This window comes from Procambarus clarkii, chromosome 60 (assembly GCF_040958095.1).
Source record: "Procambarus clarkii isolate CNS0578487 chromosome 60, FALCON_Pclarkii_2.0, whole genome shotgun sequence".
NCBI lineage: Eukaryota > Metazoa > Arthropoda > Malacostraca > Decapoda > Cambaridae > Procambarus > Procambarus clarkii.
This window is the reverse complement of record NC_091209.1, coordinates 6,184,240-6,202,288: the sequence shown is the minus strand read 5'-3', so window position 1 is coordinate 6,202,288 and position 18,049 is coordinate 6,184,240. Positions and strand designations below refer to the sequence as shown.

At 43.8% G+C, this 18,049-nt stretch overlaps 1 protein-coding gene and 1 non-coding gene across 4 annotated transcripts in view; both read right to left on the bottom strand.

The window, feature by feature from the left end:
- Positions 1-441: 441 nt before the first annotated feature.
- Positions 442-513, bottom strand: TRNAG-UCC (transfer RNA glycine (anticodon UCC)). Its single transcript has one exon. It is a non-coding gene; the product is annotated as a tRNA-Gly (tRNA).
- Positions 514-5,968: 5,455 nt separating this feature from the next.
- Positions 5,969-18,049, bottom strand: part of LOC123766927 (Ig-like and fibronectin type-III domain-containing protein 1) — a 155,681-nt gene continuing 143,600 nt past the window's right edge. For all 3 annotated transcript variants that reach the window (XM_069307413.1, XM_069307414.1, XM_069307415.1), the window contains 3 exons: positions 16,913-17,112; positions 14,108-14,292; positions 5,969-13,003 (listed from right to left, as the gene is read on the bottom strand). In XM_069307413.1, the coding sequence (XP_069163514.1) occupies positions 12,719-13,003; positions 14,108-14,292; positions 16,913-17,112 (670 nt within the window). In that variant the 3' untranslated portion in view covers positions 5,969-12,718. The remainder of the gene's footprint in view (positions 13,004-14,107; positions 14,293-16,912; positions 17,113-18,049) is intronic.

Here is an 18,049-nt window from a genome sequence, read left to right as displayed (position 1 = left end):
GATGCCCAAAGGTGATTATCAACATAACTTACATGTCAATTACGACCGTATGAGATGCCTCGAGTTGACACCAACATACCTTAACCTAATAACACCTGAGAATACACTTGAACTGGTAAGGCTTTTATTTTCTGGTATTCATTGATGATCAACAGGCAACAGGATCATCAATGCCTGCTTGATGATCCTACCGATCCAGTACCCAACCAGGGGTACCATATTGCTTGGATTACATCCAATGTTGGAGGATTATTCGTAAGGAAAGTAATTAGAAACACCTTACCTTGAGGTTACCTTGAGGTGATTCCGGGGCTTAGCGTCCCCACGGTCCGGTCGTCGACCAGGCCTCCTGGTTGCTAGACTGGCCAACCAGGCTGTTGGTTGGCTGCTCGCAGCCTGACGTATGAGTCACAGCCTGATTGATCAGGTAAAAGTACCCGTTGCGATGGCCGGGAATCGAACCCGGGTCAACTGCTTGGAAGGCAGCTATGCTCACCACTATACCACCATCGCCTTCAACCACCTCGTTGAAAGTAAGTTACAATCCGTGCCGTTGTTACACTAAACAAGTTCAGCTCCCAATGCTTATTTCAGTTGTTTATTGAACAAGATGCTGAGGGGGTGGGGGGGAGGTTATCTTCTTGAGGTTATCTTGAGATGATTTCGGGGTTTTAGTGTCCCCGCGGCCCGGTCCTCGACCAGGCCTCCACCCCCCAGGAAGCAGCCCGTGACAGCTGACTAACACCCAGGTACCTATTTTACTGCTAGGTAACAGGGGCATAGGGTGAAAGAAACTCTGCCCATTGTTCCTCGCCGGCGCCCGGGATCGAACCCGGGACCACAGGATCACAAGTCCAGCGTGCTGTCCGCTCGGCCGACCGGCTCCCGCTACAAGTGATTATTTTACTTAATTTATTTATTATTGAAAGGACTGTAATTATTTTAATGGTTGATTAATTATTTTATCAAGCGGATTGTATAGGTTTTTATTTAAAATCACTGATAACCTTCCACTACACATTTAATTATTTATAATTATTAAAATATGGTTGTTATGCCGTATTTAAACGGTTAACATAATTATTTTTACTGAACTGTATTTAAAAACGGTTAATGGATATTGTTAGTATGAATAATTACAGCCTTAGACATAACTAAGATACAACCTTAGACGCCCATCTATAAATCTATCTGGGGCCAGATTCACGAAGCAGTTACGCAAGTACTTACGAACCTGTCCATCTTTCCTCAGTCTTTGGCGGCTTTGTTTACAATTATTAAACAGTTAATGAGCTCCGAAGCACCAGGAGGCTGTTTATAACAATAACAACAGTTGATTGGCAAGTTTTGTTGCTTGTAAACTGTTCAACAAATGTAACCAAAGCCGTCAAACACGGAGGAAAGATGGACACGTTCGTAAGTGCTTGCGTAACTGCTTCGTGAATCTCATTAATGATGACCCCGGTGCTGACCACGTGAGTGGGCCTGTCACAGGCACCTCAATAGTAATAATATTAATAATGACAATTCATTTACAGTCTTCCCCGCCTGCCGCCTGTCAAACACATACACTCTAGCTACAGCCTTATACACCACTGTATAAATATTAGCATGCAAATGCATTTTGTACTGAATACAATGTTTTTTTCTAACTACAATACAGTACTAATTCCCCTTCGCCTGTCTGAGGGGATCATGTTCTGGTTAGTGGTCCCCGGGAGGCATGATAACTCCGTATGACTGAAGCCCCATATTAATACATGGGTTCGTATCCTGGCCGGGGAGGATTTACTGGGCGCAATTCCTTAACTGTAGCCTCTGTTTAACGCAACAGTAAAATGTGTACTTGGATGAAAAAACGATTCTTCGCGGCAGGGGATCGTATTCCAGGGACCATAGGATTAAGGACTTGCCCGAAACGCTACGCGTACTAGTGGCTCTACAAGAATGTAACAACTCTTGTATATATCTCAAAAAAAAAAAAAAAAAAAAAAATTAGCTAATATCAGTCCAATAGCTCCAGGGAGACTCTGGAGCTCTATCCAGAAAATGGTAGATTTGGGACCTGGAGGACCAGGTCCCAAATCTACACAGTAAAATAACAACGTACTGGAGTGAACGATATGGAAGAAAATACAGAATAGAACCAATGAAGAGCAGAGGTGCCATAGGCACAATCAGAGAACACTGTATAAACATCAGAGGTCCGCGGTTGTTCAACGTCCTCCCAGCAAGCATAAGAAATATTGCCGGAACAACCGTGGACATTTTCAAGAGGAAACTAGATTTATTCCTCCAAGGAGTGCCGGACCAACCGGGCTGTGGTGGGTATGTGGGCCTGCGGGCCGCTCCAAGCAACAGCCTGGTGGACCAAACTCTCACAAGTCGAGCCTGGCCTCGGGCCGGGCTTGGGGAGTAGAAGAACTCCCAGAACCCCATCAACCAGGTAAGCAGGTAGCTATGAACCACTAAAATATGGTAAATGAATGACTGGGTTTACTAGTATTATCAAACTAAACTCATTTTGGGCTGGAAATCATGTGCCATTATCCATCTAAACCTATAATGTCTTATATATTGGCCAATACAATCTATATATAGACAGGTAAGTAAGCACTTACCTCTTGTTCTTGTCGTAGTTCAATCCGTCCGTCAATTTAGGTTATTTAGTATTTTTAGTACCAAAAATGTGCTTCAACTGACACAGATAAAATATACACACGTGCGCTCTCTGTGACGGCTGAGGCCATACTGGCGCCGCCTCCCTGGGGTACGCCGCCTTACATATGGTTCTCTTTCGGTTTATTAATAAATGACAGCAGAAGCTCATTCTAATGTTACTAACAGCTAGTAATTTATTGAATAGTAATTTGTTACTTCCAGTCCTTGAGATTGTTGAATTAAGTATTTATTGATTAATTATTTGTATTTTTGGCAAATATATCTCCCGTTTTCTAAAGGAAATTGCTACAAATCCAGTTTTCTTTGAATAACTAAAATGTTATTTTAATTTTAGGTAAATACTAAACAGCAGTAATATTATTTTTTCTGTATATTATTTTAGAAGTTAGTAATGTTGTGGGGAATTTCCGAAATAGTGGGGGGGGGAGGGGGAGCGGGGCGTTGCTGGGGTGTATGAGTGTATCCAATTTGTACACTTATCCGTCCATCCATCTATCCACCCACCTATCCCTCCATCTATTCAACTATCTATTCATCCATTTAATCATCTATCAATATATTATCCTATTCATTTGTCGATCTCTTCATCTATGTCTGTCCATCTATGTATCCATCAAACTACTCATCTTTCCGTAACTCCATCTATCCACCCACCTCAATCCATGTATCCATCAATACATCAACTGTGTCTATCTGTCTTATAAAACAAAAATTTGGGGAGGGAGGATTGATTGCCCGGGTCCGTCACCTATCTATCCGTCATTCCATCTATAAATCTATCCATTTATCAATTTGTGCATCTCTCTATCCATCTAACCAATTATAATAATAATTTACCCGTCTATCCATGTATTTATCCATCAATCTATCCTAAGGTACTAAGTGCGAAATTCAAATTAGTTCAGATATACTTTAGATTAAGTAATTAAACAGAATATCTTTGTTCGTCTAACAGTAAATTCCTGTAAGACTAAATATTCTGTTGTAATCAGGATTAAAAAAAGTTGAATTTTGGAACAGCAACAAACAGTTTTTTTTTTAAATTACGTTCTAAATATACAGCATTTGCTGGATTATAAGAATTTTTATTGCATTTTATATATTTTTTCCACTTTTTTCAGTTTTTGAGTGATGCTCAAGTTGTTTTGATGAGGGAATATATATAAATTTATGCATGTAAATACAATGTATACTTAGTGGAGGACGAAAAATCAACTAATAACTGCGGTAAAACAATTTTGTTTTGAGAGCCTAAAAATTGATAGGATATAAAGGGGTAACAAAAGTTATTAGCGAAGCTAGAAAGAAAGAAAGTTTTCCCTCTCATCAAGTGAAAGTCGGGAGAGAGTTAAAGTTACCGGGGGTTTCTAATGAGAGAAAGTTAGGAAGCTATCCAGGCAGTTAACTTCTATTTCACAAAAGTACAGTAAAAAAAAAGACTGATTACTATGCACTTTTTTTTTAAATACGAGTTTGAACAAATTATTTCACGTGAAATATATAAATTGATAATGAAGTGTATATTGAAAATGATATATATCAATGGATAGTTATATAAATCGTGAGATAGCGTATTAATAAAACAATTAGTGTTGTTTAGACAGTTAAAAGGAGATCAAGTTAATTCCCTGCATTATGCAACTCAAACTGTGTAGCTGATTAATGATTGCAAGCTTCTGTAAAAGCAATTATGTAATATACTATATTTTCCAAAGTATAAGACAAGGATATATTGTGCTAATAAAGGGGCGATATTAGTATGTCTCATCATTTAAGTTTTCAAGTTTTGTTGGGAAAATCAGATTATTTGTAAAAATGCTTGTAGGTTTTGACGCTTGTGTCACACTTGTGTCACATTTGTGTCACACTTGTGTCACATTTGTCTGTCACACTTGTGTCACACTTGTGTCACATTTGTGTCACACTTGTGTCACATTTGTGTCACACTTGTGTCACATTTGTCTGTCACACTTGTGTCACACTTGTGTCACACTTGTCTGTCACACTTGTATCACATTTGTGTCACATTTGTGTCACACTTGTGTCACATTTGTGTCACACTTGTGTCACATTTGTGTCACACTTGTGTCACATTTGTCTGTCACACCTGTGTCACACTTGTATCACATTTGTGTCACATTTGTGTCACACTTGTGTCACATTTGTGTCACACTTGTGTCACACTTGTGTCACACTTGTGTCACACTTGTGTCACACTTGTCATCCTATCACACATTTTTCCCCATTTTTGTTCTTCTTCTTTTGCTCAACATTTCTCAGCCTTTTGTATGACAAATGTGATGTTTTGCATGGTATTTATCTTATTTATTGTTTATCTGCTACATAGTCTCCTTGGCTTGGGACCTTTTGATAATTACTTTATCTTTTTATCTGAGTGTCGCTTGTGTTGACACTCTGATTCTCGGTAACTTTTTGAGTTCCAAAAATCTGGATAAGGATCACAAAAGATAGAATTTCTGTATATTTGTGTCCAGAGAAGGAAATGCTAAGGTTGGAGAGCAGATGTCTAAGGCTAGCCTCACTAAACTTGGATTCACTCGCCTCTTTCCTGCCTATACCCACACCCACTGAACTGTAAATCCATTTTTCTGAAGATGTATTATTAAATACGAAAGTACTTACAGGTTGTCGAGTTCTTCCAGCTGCTCCTCAGATGGCGGACAGGAACCATGGATGCAGCGAGCATTTCCTCTCTTTACAGGGGATACCACCTCTGGGTGCATGTGTAGGGACCCTCGGCCTCGAAGAAGAAAACATGTAGCATCTGGGGGCAGCCTTGTGGGGGCATCCGTGTACACTCACATATTGTCTTCCACCATCCCCTACATATTATAGATTTTGAGGATTTATTTTAAGAGGGCATTATAATGTAAAGTTTGAGTGGTCCCCAAGCCATAAATCACTTATGGCTTGGGGATCCGAGCAGGGTTCGAACTCTCGCAGCCCGGGATATAGAGTACCATAACCACTTCACCATCGATCGTTGGTATAGTGGTTACGGTACTATGTATTAGCCAGGTGGTGATTTTGGGCCACGGAAGTTCGAGCCCAGGTTGAGTCATGGTTCTTATGTGACATATATGCTAGAGATAGACGTGTCATGGGTGGGGTCGGGGTCGACACCATTGCCCCCCTTTTTAAGGGGCTCGGCCCCCATGGTGCAAGCAATTGGTAATACTTATAATCTTGTAAGTGACGACACTTGTTGCAGTGCAAGAATGGAGTACATTTGGCAGCTTGCAAGCTGGATAATAAAAGAGAAAAATGTACTTTTTACTTGTATTTTTGTTATTTATTTACAGTGCTATGTATAAACATAACGCAATCATATCCAGCTATGCTAAAATAGCAGTGTCTTGATGCTATCAAATCTCTTATCAGAGGTTATAAAAATATCACATATTTACCTCTATCTATATATATATACATCTCCAAAAGTTATTAAGCGGGTCATAATATCTGTTTTGATTGTGAGTGAAGGTGTTCCATGCATGTTCAATGTTCACTATCAGTTAACTCCATTTTAGTTTACCGTTGCTGTCTTTAGAGTACGTGTTCCATTTTCCGTATACTCTTCTCAATATATTGTAATATCAAATGCAAACCCCAACACCGTAGGTGATAACGTTTCATTCACTTGGGTCTCAAACGTCGACCATGAAAAATGGTTTAGACTGATGTCCTACCAACCACACCATGGAGGCTCACACTAAGGAAAGCTCTCAGAAACACCTAACTGGAACCCAACAGAGACCTTATACTACCTTCCCTGGAGCACCACTATAGTATCTGGAGGGTCTACACCCCGTTATCCTTGTCCCACATCCATGGCCTAGTTAGTACGACAACAGTTCTCCTACTTTTGAGGCCCGGGTTCGAGTCTCCGATTATCCACTTGAAAGAAATGCTGCTATATTATATATATATACATATATATATATATATATATATATATATATATATATATATATAATGAATGAAACCTCTGGACGTTTGATTCACTTAAAAGAATATATTCATTGTGTTCAAATTCTGCAATGTTTCTCCTCTCATTCTATAACTATTCAGACGTCTACCATATCTACACAGACTGAACCAAGTGAACACCATATCTTCCCTCCTCCAGCCTACCTGAACACCATATCTGTCCTGCCTCGACCCGCAGAACACAATAAATGATCAAAATGATTAAGCAATGATTTTGTTGATAGAACATAATTCTTTGATTGCCTTGTAAACCGTATGATGATTCTTTGTTTATTGTGATTCACTCCACCAGCAGCAATTGTTAGAAAATAGTGAAGATAAGTGACACGTCTTTTGCTTTTGGTGACGGTATAACGATGTATATTAACGAGGACAAAATAGTATATATATGAAGGTATACTATATGTCCCTTGTGATAAATGGAAGCTATACAAAATATATTTTGAGAAGAATAATTTCAAATGGACACAATTTAGCGAATCTGTTTTACGAAAAAAATAATTGGTAATTGGTGGATATTGTCCCAGATCATTCCTGAGATAGACAGCAACAGGAAATTGGAACTCCAATTAAACAAAAAAAAATTGGACTTATCTTGAACACGAGTAAATACAGGATCCTCAACACTCACTAAATCATTTGAAACACAAATGTAGGATATAAATATCGAATTCATTTTTGTCTGCTATAAATGTCCGAAAAATAGCCCTAATGCCCACAAAAAGTTCCATAGCACAATAAAAACGAACACAAACCTGCCTCGATCAACGGGGTTATTGTTGCCTTTCGTGTGCAGTCTTGTCCTAGTCACCCCCCTAAACCTTGCCTCTCGGGGTAATTCACTGTCGTGGCCTTTATCACACTCCTACTATTTCCTCAGGTCGTCCTGTCCAACTTATTCATTTTTTCTATACTTTTACAACCAATCTAAACTTCGCTAAGAACATTCGTCACCGTGTATGTCCTTAGGGAGATGGTTCACTAAACCTCTCGTCTGTTGTACCGTTTATATCCTCAGGGAGATGGTTCACTAAACCTCTCGTCTGTTGTACCGTGTATATCCTCAGGGAGATGGTTCACTAAACCTCTCGTCTGTTGTATCGTTTATATCCTCAGGGAGATGGTTCACTAAACCTCTCGTCTGTTGTACCGTTTATATCCTCAGTGAGATGGTTCACTAAACCTCTCGTCTGTTGTACCTCTTGAACAGGTAGAATGATTCTAGACGCTATCTTAGGACCAGGCTAATTAAATCACTCCAGACTCCTGTCATATAGTTAGTAGGATGATTTCAGACCCAGGCTCCAGCGCCCTGAACATTGGTCCCTATACTGTTGTGAACACTTGCCAATATGATGAACATTTGCTGGAAACATAATCAGTTCATCACTTTATCCAGCCTGGATAAATACTTGTACTACGTTGTCAAAGTTCAATACAAAATATGAATTGATGAAAATGTAATGATTCTAAGAAATACAATTCATTCCAGTAATACAAAAGCTGGCTTAAGAAACTATGAAATATTCTGAATGACAGTCGTTGTCAACAAGTTGACCTGTGCACTCTCAAGAAAGATTAAACAAAGTTTTTACATTGATTTTAACTGATGCTTTCATGTCGCAGTTTTAAATAAAGATATCATTTGTTTTCATATAAAAACAAGAAGGTAAAGGAAACTATAGAAGGCCTATTGGTCCATACGAGGCAGCTCCTATTGGTCCATACGAGGCAGCTCCTATTGGTCCATACGAGGCAGCTCCTATTGGTCCATACGAGGCAGCTCCTATTGGTCCATACGAGGCAGCTCCTATTCTCTCATTCCAGGCAGCTCCTATTGGCCTATACAAGACAGCTCCTATTTTTATCCACCCAAACTCATTCTATTATTTGATTTTGTGAACTTATTCTGCATATCTCTGTGTTTATCAACACTACGCCAAGCAGAATTAACTCGAAAGGTACTTTAATCATTTGGACAATTTAACATCTGCTGAATTCTCCCCCCCCCCCCCGTACCTACTTGGCTCACTTGATGCTGGTACTTTACCCTGGACCATTTTCAACCTCAACACTTACAAGTTTTACAAAACCAAGAAGTATACATTGCGTAGGCGGCGCAATGTATACATTGCGCCGCCTACGCAATGTATACAATGCGTATACAATCGCAAAACAGGAATATTACATGTGCTTTACTCGACAAGAGCTGCTGCTCACATGTGTACCACTATCGTCTATGGATGTGTCAATCATGATATGATCAATTATGGAATGATATGTTATTATTGCTAATAAAAAAAATGATCTTGCTTCCCTGCATCTTCCACTCAACGCTTGGCATGACGTGCGCTAGCATTTGTTCTCGCTAAACAATTAACATTGGTGAACGATTATAATAAACTGGCAAAGAGATGCTGTGAAACTGCTCGTTAGCTATAGTTAGTCTCCTTAGTCTCCTCTAAACGGCTTTTGGAGTCAGCTCTGGTGTCAGCCTTACGGAGGCTGGCTCTGGTGTCAGCCTTACGGAGGCTGGCATGGTGTCAGCCTTACGGAGGCTGGCATGGTGTCAGCTTTCCGGAGGCTGGCATGGTGTCAGCCTTACGGAGGCTGGCTCTGGTGTCAGCCTTACGGAGGCTGGCTGTGGTGTCAGCCTTACGGAGGCTGGCATGGTGTCAGCCTTACGGAGGCTGGCTCTGGTGTCAGCCTTACGGAGGCTGGCTGTGGTGTCAGCCTTACGGAGGCTGGCTGTGGTGTCAGCCTTACGGAGGCTGGCATGGTGTCAGCCTTACGGAGGCTGGCTCTGGTGTCAGCCTTACGGAGGCTGGCTGTGGTGTCAGCCTTACGGAGGCTGGCATGGTGTCAGCCTTACGGAGGCTGGCTCTGGTGTCAGCCTTACGGAGGCTGGCATGGTGTCAGCCTTACGGAGGCTGGCATGGTGTCAGCCTTACGGAGGCTGGCTCTGGTGTCAGCCTTACGGAGGCTGGCTGTGGTGTCAGCCTTACGGAGGCTGGCATGGTGTCAGCCTTACGGAGGCTGGCTGTGGTGTCAGCCTTACGGAGGCTGGCATGGTGTCAGCCTTACGGAGGCTGGCTCTGGTGTCAGCCTTACGGAGGCTGGCTCTGGTGTCAGCCTTACGGAGGCTGGCTCTGGTGTCAGCCTTACGGAGGCTGGCATGGTGTGAGCCTCCTGGCCTCAGCTCAGATGACACACAAACTTCACACAAAACAATGATGTTTCATCCATTAAAGACTACATTTTCTTTTGAAGAAAGAACGTGAATCTATGTTAAAAACACAAGAGCTATTACAGTTATTTTTGTATGTATTTTTTATAAGTTTTTTTATATTTTCATCATTATAGTTCACTTAAATTTTCTAGCAGAATCACTAGTATTTCCCCCATAAAGTTATCATTATTAGTTATCTTGTATCCAAGATAACCAATAACTCGGAACGCTCTGATTAATTAGTTACATCGAAACATTCCGTTTTACATTTTAGTTCGTCATTGATTGGACAGTATGAATAAAATGGATAAACCAAAGAATAATATTCTTTTATCATATTTTCTCCCGATTTGATGATCTAAGTTCATTTTTTTTTTCTTTCTGATTTGAGTTGTTTGGTAGAGTCAAGTATTGTTGGTCTAGTGTGAAGATGAGGCGTCTCAGTGGGTAGCGGAAGACACTCACAAGTTAAAAATCGACCAACTATATTAATACTGTAGTTATCTCCTACAAAATCATCTCCTCTTGCTCCAGTTCCTGTCACTGTCTGAGTTATGAGGGCCTGTTGACTGCACTTCATGCTTTACCTGTTTCACGGTCGAGTCGATTTTTAACTGGATTTACATTCTCGGTGAAATATCACACAGTACCCAGGCCTATTGAAATAGAAATTGAAACTGAACATTCACACACACACACACAGGCACACAAGAGAGCATTCAAATTACACATTTATGCGACGGTATCTTCAAACTCGCATTGTGCCCATTACGCGGTGAAGCAGACACCTGTATAATACATCCTGACCATATTTTTTACTTGAAACAAGCACAAACGAAAGTGACTGTCCCCCCGTGGTGAAGATGGATCCTCCGTGGTCAAGACGGATCCCCCGTGTTCAAGACGGATCCCTCCGTGGTCAAGACGGATCCCCCGTGTTCAAGACGGATCCCTCCGTGGTCAAGACGGATCCCCCGTGTTCAAGACGGATCCCTCCGTGGTCAAGACGGATCCCCCGTGTTCAAGACGGATCCCTCCGTGGTCAAGACGGATCCCCCGTGTTCAAGACGGATCCCTCCGTGGTCAAGACGGATCCCCCGTGGTCAAGACGGATCCCTCCGTGGTCAAGACGGATCCCCCGTGTTCAAGACGGATCCCTCCGTGGTCAAGACGGATCCCCCGTGGTCAAGATGGATCCCTCCGTGGTCAAGACGGATCCCCCGTGTTCAAGACGGATCCCTCCGTGGTCAAGACGGATCCCCCGTGGTCAAGATGGATCCCTCCGTGGTCAAGACGGATCCCCCGTGTTCAAGACGGATCCCTCCGTGGTCAAGACGGATCCCCCGTGGTCAAGACGGATCCCCCGTGGTCAAGATGGATCCCTCCGTGGTCAAGATGGATCCCCCGTGTTCAAGACGGATCCCCCGTGGTCAAGATGGATCCCTCCGTGGTCAAGACGGATCCCCCGTGTTAAAGACGGATCCCTCCGTGGTGAAGACGGATCCGTCACTAGCGTGGTGGTACAGCTGTGGTGAGAGTGCCTTGATAGGGACCGAGACTCCCTCTGTGGTACTCTTAATACCATCCACAGTCATCACTCTCTCGGCTCCTCCACCATTATAACTAGTTACGACTATAAACTCATCAATCCCCCCATATAATTGCATATGTCTTTGTGTTCCTTGCTAATGTTACTGTTTTGTAATACACACACACACATTACAATGCACACAGGCAGAGATGATTGTGTTGACAATCTCTGCCTGTTAGGCACGCCAGTTTCTATGGTGTACCAACGCCTCCACTGTTCCGCTTCCACTCTACGATTACCTCCTGAGTGCATAACACACAGCGATGCACTACTTTTAAATCGGTGAGCAGTTCAAGAGTGAGGGAGAAGTATTCTAGTGCCACTGATTCATAACAAGACGCTGGCTTCCTGTTTGGAATGTGAAGGTAAGAGAACTTGATCTCATTACCAGAACACTACTCTATCAATAGTCTCAAAATATATTCGTATTTAAAGCTGTGGTCCCAAGAAATGGACCAACTTGGGGTTGTCGCTGGGTGGAGGGTGAGGTGCCATTGTGCGGAGGGTGAGGTGTTACTGAGTGGAGGGTGAGGTGTTACTGAGTGGAGGGTGAGGTGTTACTGAGTGGAGGGTGAGGTGTTACTGAGTGGAGGGTGAGGTGTTACTGAGTGGAGGGTGAGGTGTTACTGAGTGGAGGGTGAGGTGTTACTGAGTGGAGGGTGAGGTGTTACTGTGTGGAGGGTGAGGTGTTACTGAGTGGAGGGTGAGGTGTTACTGAGTGGAGGGTGAGGTGTTACTGAGTGGAGGGTGAGGTGTTACTGAGTGGAGGGTGAGGTGTTACTGAGTGGAGGGTGAGGTGTTACTGAGTGGAGGGTGAGGTGTTACTGAGTGGAGGGTGAGGTGTCATTGTGTGGAGGGTGAGGTGTTACTGTGTGGAGGGTGAGGTGTCATTGTGTGGACGGTGAGGTGTTACTGTGTGGAGGGTGAGGTGTTACTGTGTGGAGGGTGAGGTGTTACTGTGTGGAGGGTGAGGTGTTACACTGTGTAGAGGACGAGGTGTTACTGGGTGGAGGACGAGGTGTTACACTGGGTAGAGTACGAGGTGTTACTGTGTGGAGGGTGAGGTGTTACACTGTGTGGAGGACGAGGTGTTACTGGGTGGAGGACGAGGTGTTACACTGGGTAGAGTACGAGGTGTTACTGTGTGGAGGGTGAGGTGTTACACTGGGTGGAGGACGAGGTGTTACTGGGTGGAGGACGAGGTGTCACTAGCTGCTGAACCGCTTATAGCCACCGTTACTTGGGAGGTCCTCTTCGAATCCTGGGGTGGAGGGCGACACATTTTGGGTGTTCCAGACACCACCGTTCACGTCGATAGGTGATATTCCCATGCTGATACCTCCGTTGATACCTCCGTTGATACCTCCGTTGATACCTCCGTTCATCCCGCCGTTCATCCCACCGTTCATCCCGCCGTTCATCCCACCGTTCATCCCACCGTTCATCCCTGAAGTAATGTTGCCGTTCATACTGCCATTAGGAGTCTCAGCGATCTGTACGAGGAAAACATTAACAAAATCTTAGAACTTTCGTCACAATTCCACCCAAGATACACAATTATGGTAAATTGTAAAATACCTGTGAACTCTCACACACAGAGATCACAATAACGTGATGCATCAAATGAACAAATCCACAAGGGCCGTGACGAGGATTCCTTTTAACCATGTCGTAGCTCAGTCGATTAAGGCAGTGTCTGGGATGCTCCCGGACGCAGGTTCGAATCCTCGTCACGGCCCTTGTGGATTTGTTCACCTGGGAACTGTGATTGGTCGACCAGTGTAACTACCTGGGAACTCTGATTGGTCGACCAGTGTAAATACCTGAGAACTCTGATAAAAGGGGAATTTATACAAATAAATTAGGTCAAGGCTTACTCAAGGAAGGAACGTGTCTAGTTGGAAATATATTGATAGCAATAGATGCAATCACAAGTCTGCATGAAGGAGCTGTGGTGCAGACTCGAACCTGCTGCTGTTGTCAGACAATTATGGGCCATGAACGTGAAGTAATAAGAGACAATAAAGCATGTCTGCTGTATGGAGAACTTACGGAGTAAGGAATGAAAACGTCGGAGTTGTGGAGTGTAAAAGTCGGTAAACTGAAAAATCCATATGGAGATGGTTTGGCCATGTTGAACGAATGGATTTGGGTGTGTGTATTCAAGGCAAATTTTGGGTTGGGAGACGGTCGGGAAGAAGGAGGCATAGTGATTGAGTGTGTGAAGAAGCGAGGAGTGTGTGTGAGGAAGCGGGAGTGTGTGTGTCTGTGTGTGTGAGGAAGCGGGAGTGTGTGTGTCTGTGTGTGTGTGTGTGTGTGTGTGTGTGTGTGTGTGTGTGTGTGTGTGTGTGTGTGTGTGTGTGTGTGTGTGTGTGTGTGTGTGTGTGTGTGTGTGTGAGAGAGAGAGGAAACGAGGAGCGAATGTCAACAGCCCGAGGCATACATAAGAAGCCACAAGACTCCGTGAAAGCAATCTATAAACACGGAATGAATCTCCTTGTATACACAAAACACAAACCACCCGAGAATCACCATAAAACACATAAAAATAAAGATTCACATACAATTACCCAAAAAAGTACCCCTCGAAGACCCACCTGAACTGTGTCACCATTTTGCTCGCGAATATACGACGGATTCTCGAAGGAAATGCCACCATTATTTGACGACTTTCCTCCAAGGAGATTGCGCTTGCGGGCCCAGAAGACAGCCAGAACCACTATGACACATACCAACACGATCACCACTATCGTGACCACAGCCATTGCCACTCCTGTTGCTCCTGTGGGGGAAGAGATACAATATTGTGTTAAACACCAGCACTGTGCCACACCTCACAGGAAGATATGATCGCGTCTGCAGTCACCAGAGAGAGAGAGAGATGGCCACTATCAAAATGATCACTGTCAACACAGAGGTATGACTACCACAGCCATCACAGTCAACAGAAAGAGACATGACCATCACCACCACACTCACCACAGAGACATGAACCCCACCACCACACTCACCACAGAGACATGACCGCCACCACCACACTCACCACAGAGACATGAACCCCACCACCACACTCACCACAGAGACATGACCGCCATCACCACCACAGAGATATGAACCCCACCTCCACACTCACCAGAGATATATTGAAAGAAAAAAAAGTGTTCTGTAATGAAAGGTTGACTTTGTAAATATAAAGTGTACATTATATCAATACATTTAAAAGAGAATCCCCCCCCCCTCTCTCTCTCTCTCTCTCTCTCTCTCTCTCTCTCTCTCTCTCTCTCTCTCTCTCTCTCTCTCTCTCCTTGTTCAAATTTGGCTGCCAGACGCTTGGGCCTAGCCCAAATTGACAGAACTAATGATCCGGGGGTCTGGGATCGACCATAGGTTGGGCAGGGTTACCTTCAGCCTGGTTGAGGGTCTCCACAAGTGAAGAGAGAACAGCGTGCCGGGGTCACATTCAGACCCCCACGACCAGTTTTGTCACTACCCGCCGGTTACACAACTAAATATTTTGAAATAAATTCCAGATTTCTTTTTCTAATATAAATATACACAATTATACTAATATAAATTTCCTGCTTCTTAAACTAAGGCCATAAAACATATGAATTATATTCTGAAATTCGAAAGGGGGGAACTATTATATTATGAATGGGAGTTATTTAATATTATAATGGAATAAGGACGCTTGTTCATATAATGCTATTAGTAATATTGTATAAGAGAGAGACGCATGGGTGGAGGGGGGTGTGGTGGGGGGGATTAGGGGAAGGGGGCTGAAACCCCATACATTTTCTGAGAAAGGGAGGGGGGGGGGGAGTGAGAAGGGAGGACGGGTGGTGGGAATGGACAAGGCTTGAGGGATGAGGTCACGGGGGAGAAGATGGATGGATAGATAGGATAGATGATGGGCAAATGGATATATGAATACATGGTTAAATAGATGGATGGGGAAGTGAACAGATAGATGGATAGAAGGTTGGATCGATAAATACATGGAGAAATGGGAGACAGACCCGGACAACGCCGGGTAAATCCCACCCTAGTATGTATGTATGTATATACACAATATACACATACATACCTGTACTAGTTGACGATATTTGTAATATATGTGGAGCTGACACTGTCAGGTCCTGTCATACCTTGTGTCGAGGTGGAGCTGACACTGTCAGATCCTGTCATACCTTGTGTCGAGGTGGAGCTGACCCTGTCAGGTCCTGTCATACCTTGTGTCGAGGTGGAGCTGACACTGTCAGAACCTGTCATACCTTGTGTCGAGGTGGAGCTGACCCTGTCAGATCCTGTCATACCTTGTGTCGAGGTGGAGCTGACACTGTCAGAACCTGCCATACCTTGTGTCGAGGTGGAGCTGACACTGTCAGAACCTGTCATACCTTGTGTCGAGGTGCAGCTGACACTGTCAGATCCTGTCATACCGTGTGTCGAGGTGCAGCTGACACTGTCAGATCCTGTCATACCTTGTGTCGAGGTGGAGCTGACACTGTCAGAACCTGTCATACCTTGTGTCGAGGTGGAGCTGACACTGTCAGATCCTGTCATACCTTGTGTCGAGGTGGAGCTGACACTGTCAGAACCTGTCATACCTTGTGTCGAGGTGGAGCTGACACTGTCAGATCCTGTCATACCTTGTGTCGAGGTGGAGCTGACACTGTCAGATCCTGTCATACCTTGTGTCGAGGTGCAGCTGACACTGTCAGAACCTGTCATACCTTGTGTCGAGGTGGAGCTGACACTGTCAGATCCTGTCATACCGTGTGTCGAGGTGCAGCTGACACTGTCAGAACCTGTCATACCGTGTGTCGAGGTGCAGCTGACACTGTCAGATCCTGTCATACCTTGTGTCGAGGTGCAGCTGACACTGTCAGATCCTGTCATACCTTGTGTCGAGGTGCAGCTGACACTGTCAGAACCTGTCATACCTTGTGTCGAGGTGGAGCTGACACTGTCAGATCCTGTCATACCTTGTGTCGAGGTGGAGCTGACACTGTCAGAACCTGTCATACCTTGTGCCGAGGTGGAGCTGACACTGTCAGAACCTGTCATACCTTGTGTCGAGGTGGAGCTGACACTGTCAGATCCTGTCATACCTTGTGTCGAGGTGGAGCTGACACTGTCAGGTCCTGTCATACCTTGTGTCGAGGTGGAGCTGACACTGTAAGAACCTGTCATACCTTGTGTCGAGGTGGAGCTGACACTGTCAGATCCTGTCATACCTTGTGTCGAGGTGGAGCTGACACTGTCAGATCCTGTCATACCTTGTGTCGAGGTGCTGACACTGTCAGATCCTGTCATACCTTGTGTCGAGGTGGAGCTGACACTGTCAGATCCTGTCATACCTTGTGTCGAGGTGCTGACACTGTCAGATCCTGTCATACCTTGAGTCGAGGTAGAGCTGACGTAGCTTTGGTGTTTGGTAAAGGTGACTGTGGGGGTGAGGATGGACGTGCCCCGGTGGTTGCCGGCCTTGACAGCGATCTCGTAGGTGATGTCGGACTTAAGGCCCTCAATCATTAGCTCCGTGATGGACGTGTCGTTCTTAAGGGCTGCCCGCTGGCCCATCGGACGCCAGAATACTCTGTTGATTAAAATGTAATCGTTAATACTCGACCATGAAGCATCTATGGCGAAATAGTGAGCCTATGCAAAGGGATCGAACCTGCGTTTCTGGGGTTCCCATTATCCTATGGGTAACCGCATAGTGAAATGCTGTGTCGAATTGTTTCTTGTATCATTTAAAAGTATTTTTGTGTGGATAGGTTTTCGTATAATGGTTTTGCTCTCATACAAATTCAATATCTATTTTTTTTTATTATACTCTCATAGCAATTAGTAAAAACATTGGTCATGCTTTATTGGCCTGAGTAAAGAGGTTTTCTACCAATAAAATAGATTATTGGTATGAACCGCGACAGGAAATACACATCTCTGAATTATTTTTCATTTATGTTCCTTTTTTTTATACTGACTGAATAATATATTCACTCCAACTTTTCACTTGTTATACACAGCGTGAAAAATATTGTTTGTGCCTGGCCGAGCGGGTGATATTTTGTACACAGACTTGTTCCAAGATTACTAACAACATGGTTTATGACCAAGTCAAGGAAAACAGTTCTAAGATATCCAGACCACACATTAGAAGGTGAAGACACGACGACGTTTCGGTCCGTCCTGGACCGTTATCAAGTCGACTTGAGAATGGTCCAGGACGGACCGAAACGTCGTCGTCTATTCATCTTGCGATGTGTGGTCTGGTGACTATATCTTCAGCCACGTAATTGTGACTCATCGTCTGCAAGACATTTCTGACGCGTGTGCAGTTTTCGTGATTGAACTTTGAGGAAAGTATCCAAATAGTACAGATTTTGACTATATTGCACTGAGTACCACCTCTGGTTTAATTATGGGGACCCAAAACCCTGGTGAAAGAAGTAGCAAGGATTCACAGATAATCTTGTCACTCAAGTCTCTAAATCCACATGAATATTTCCTTCTCGAAGGTGAAAGGACGA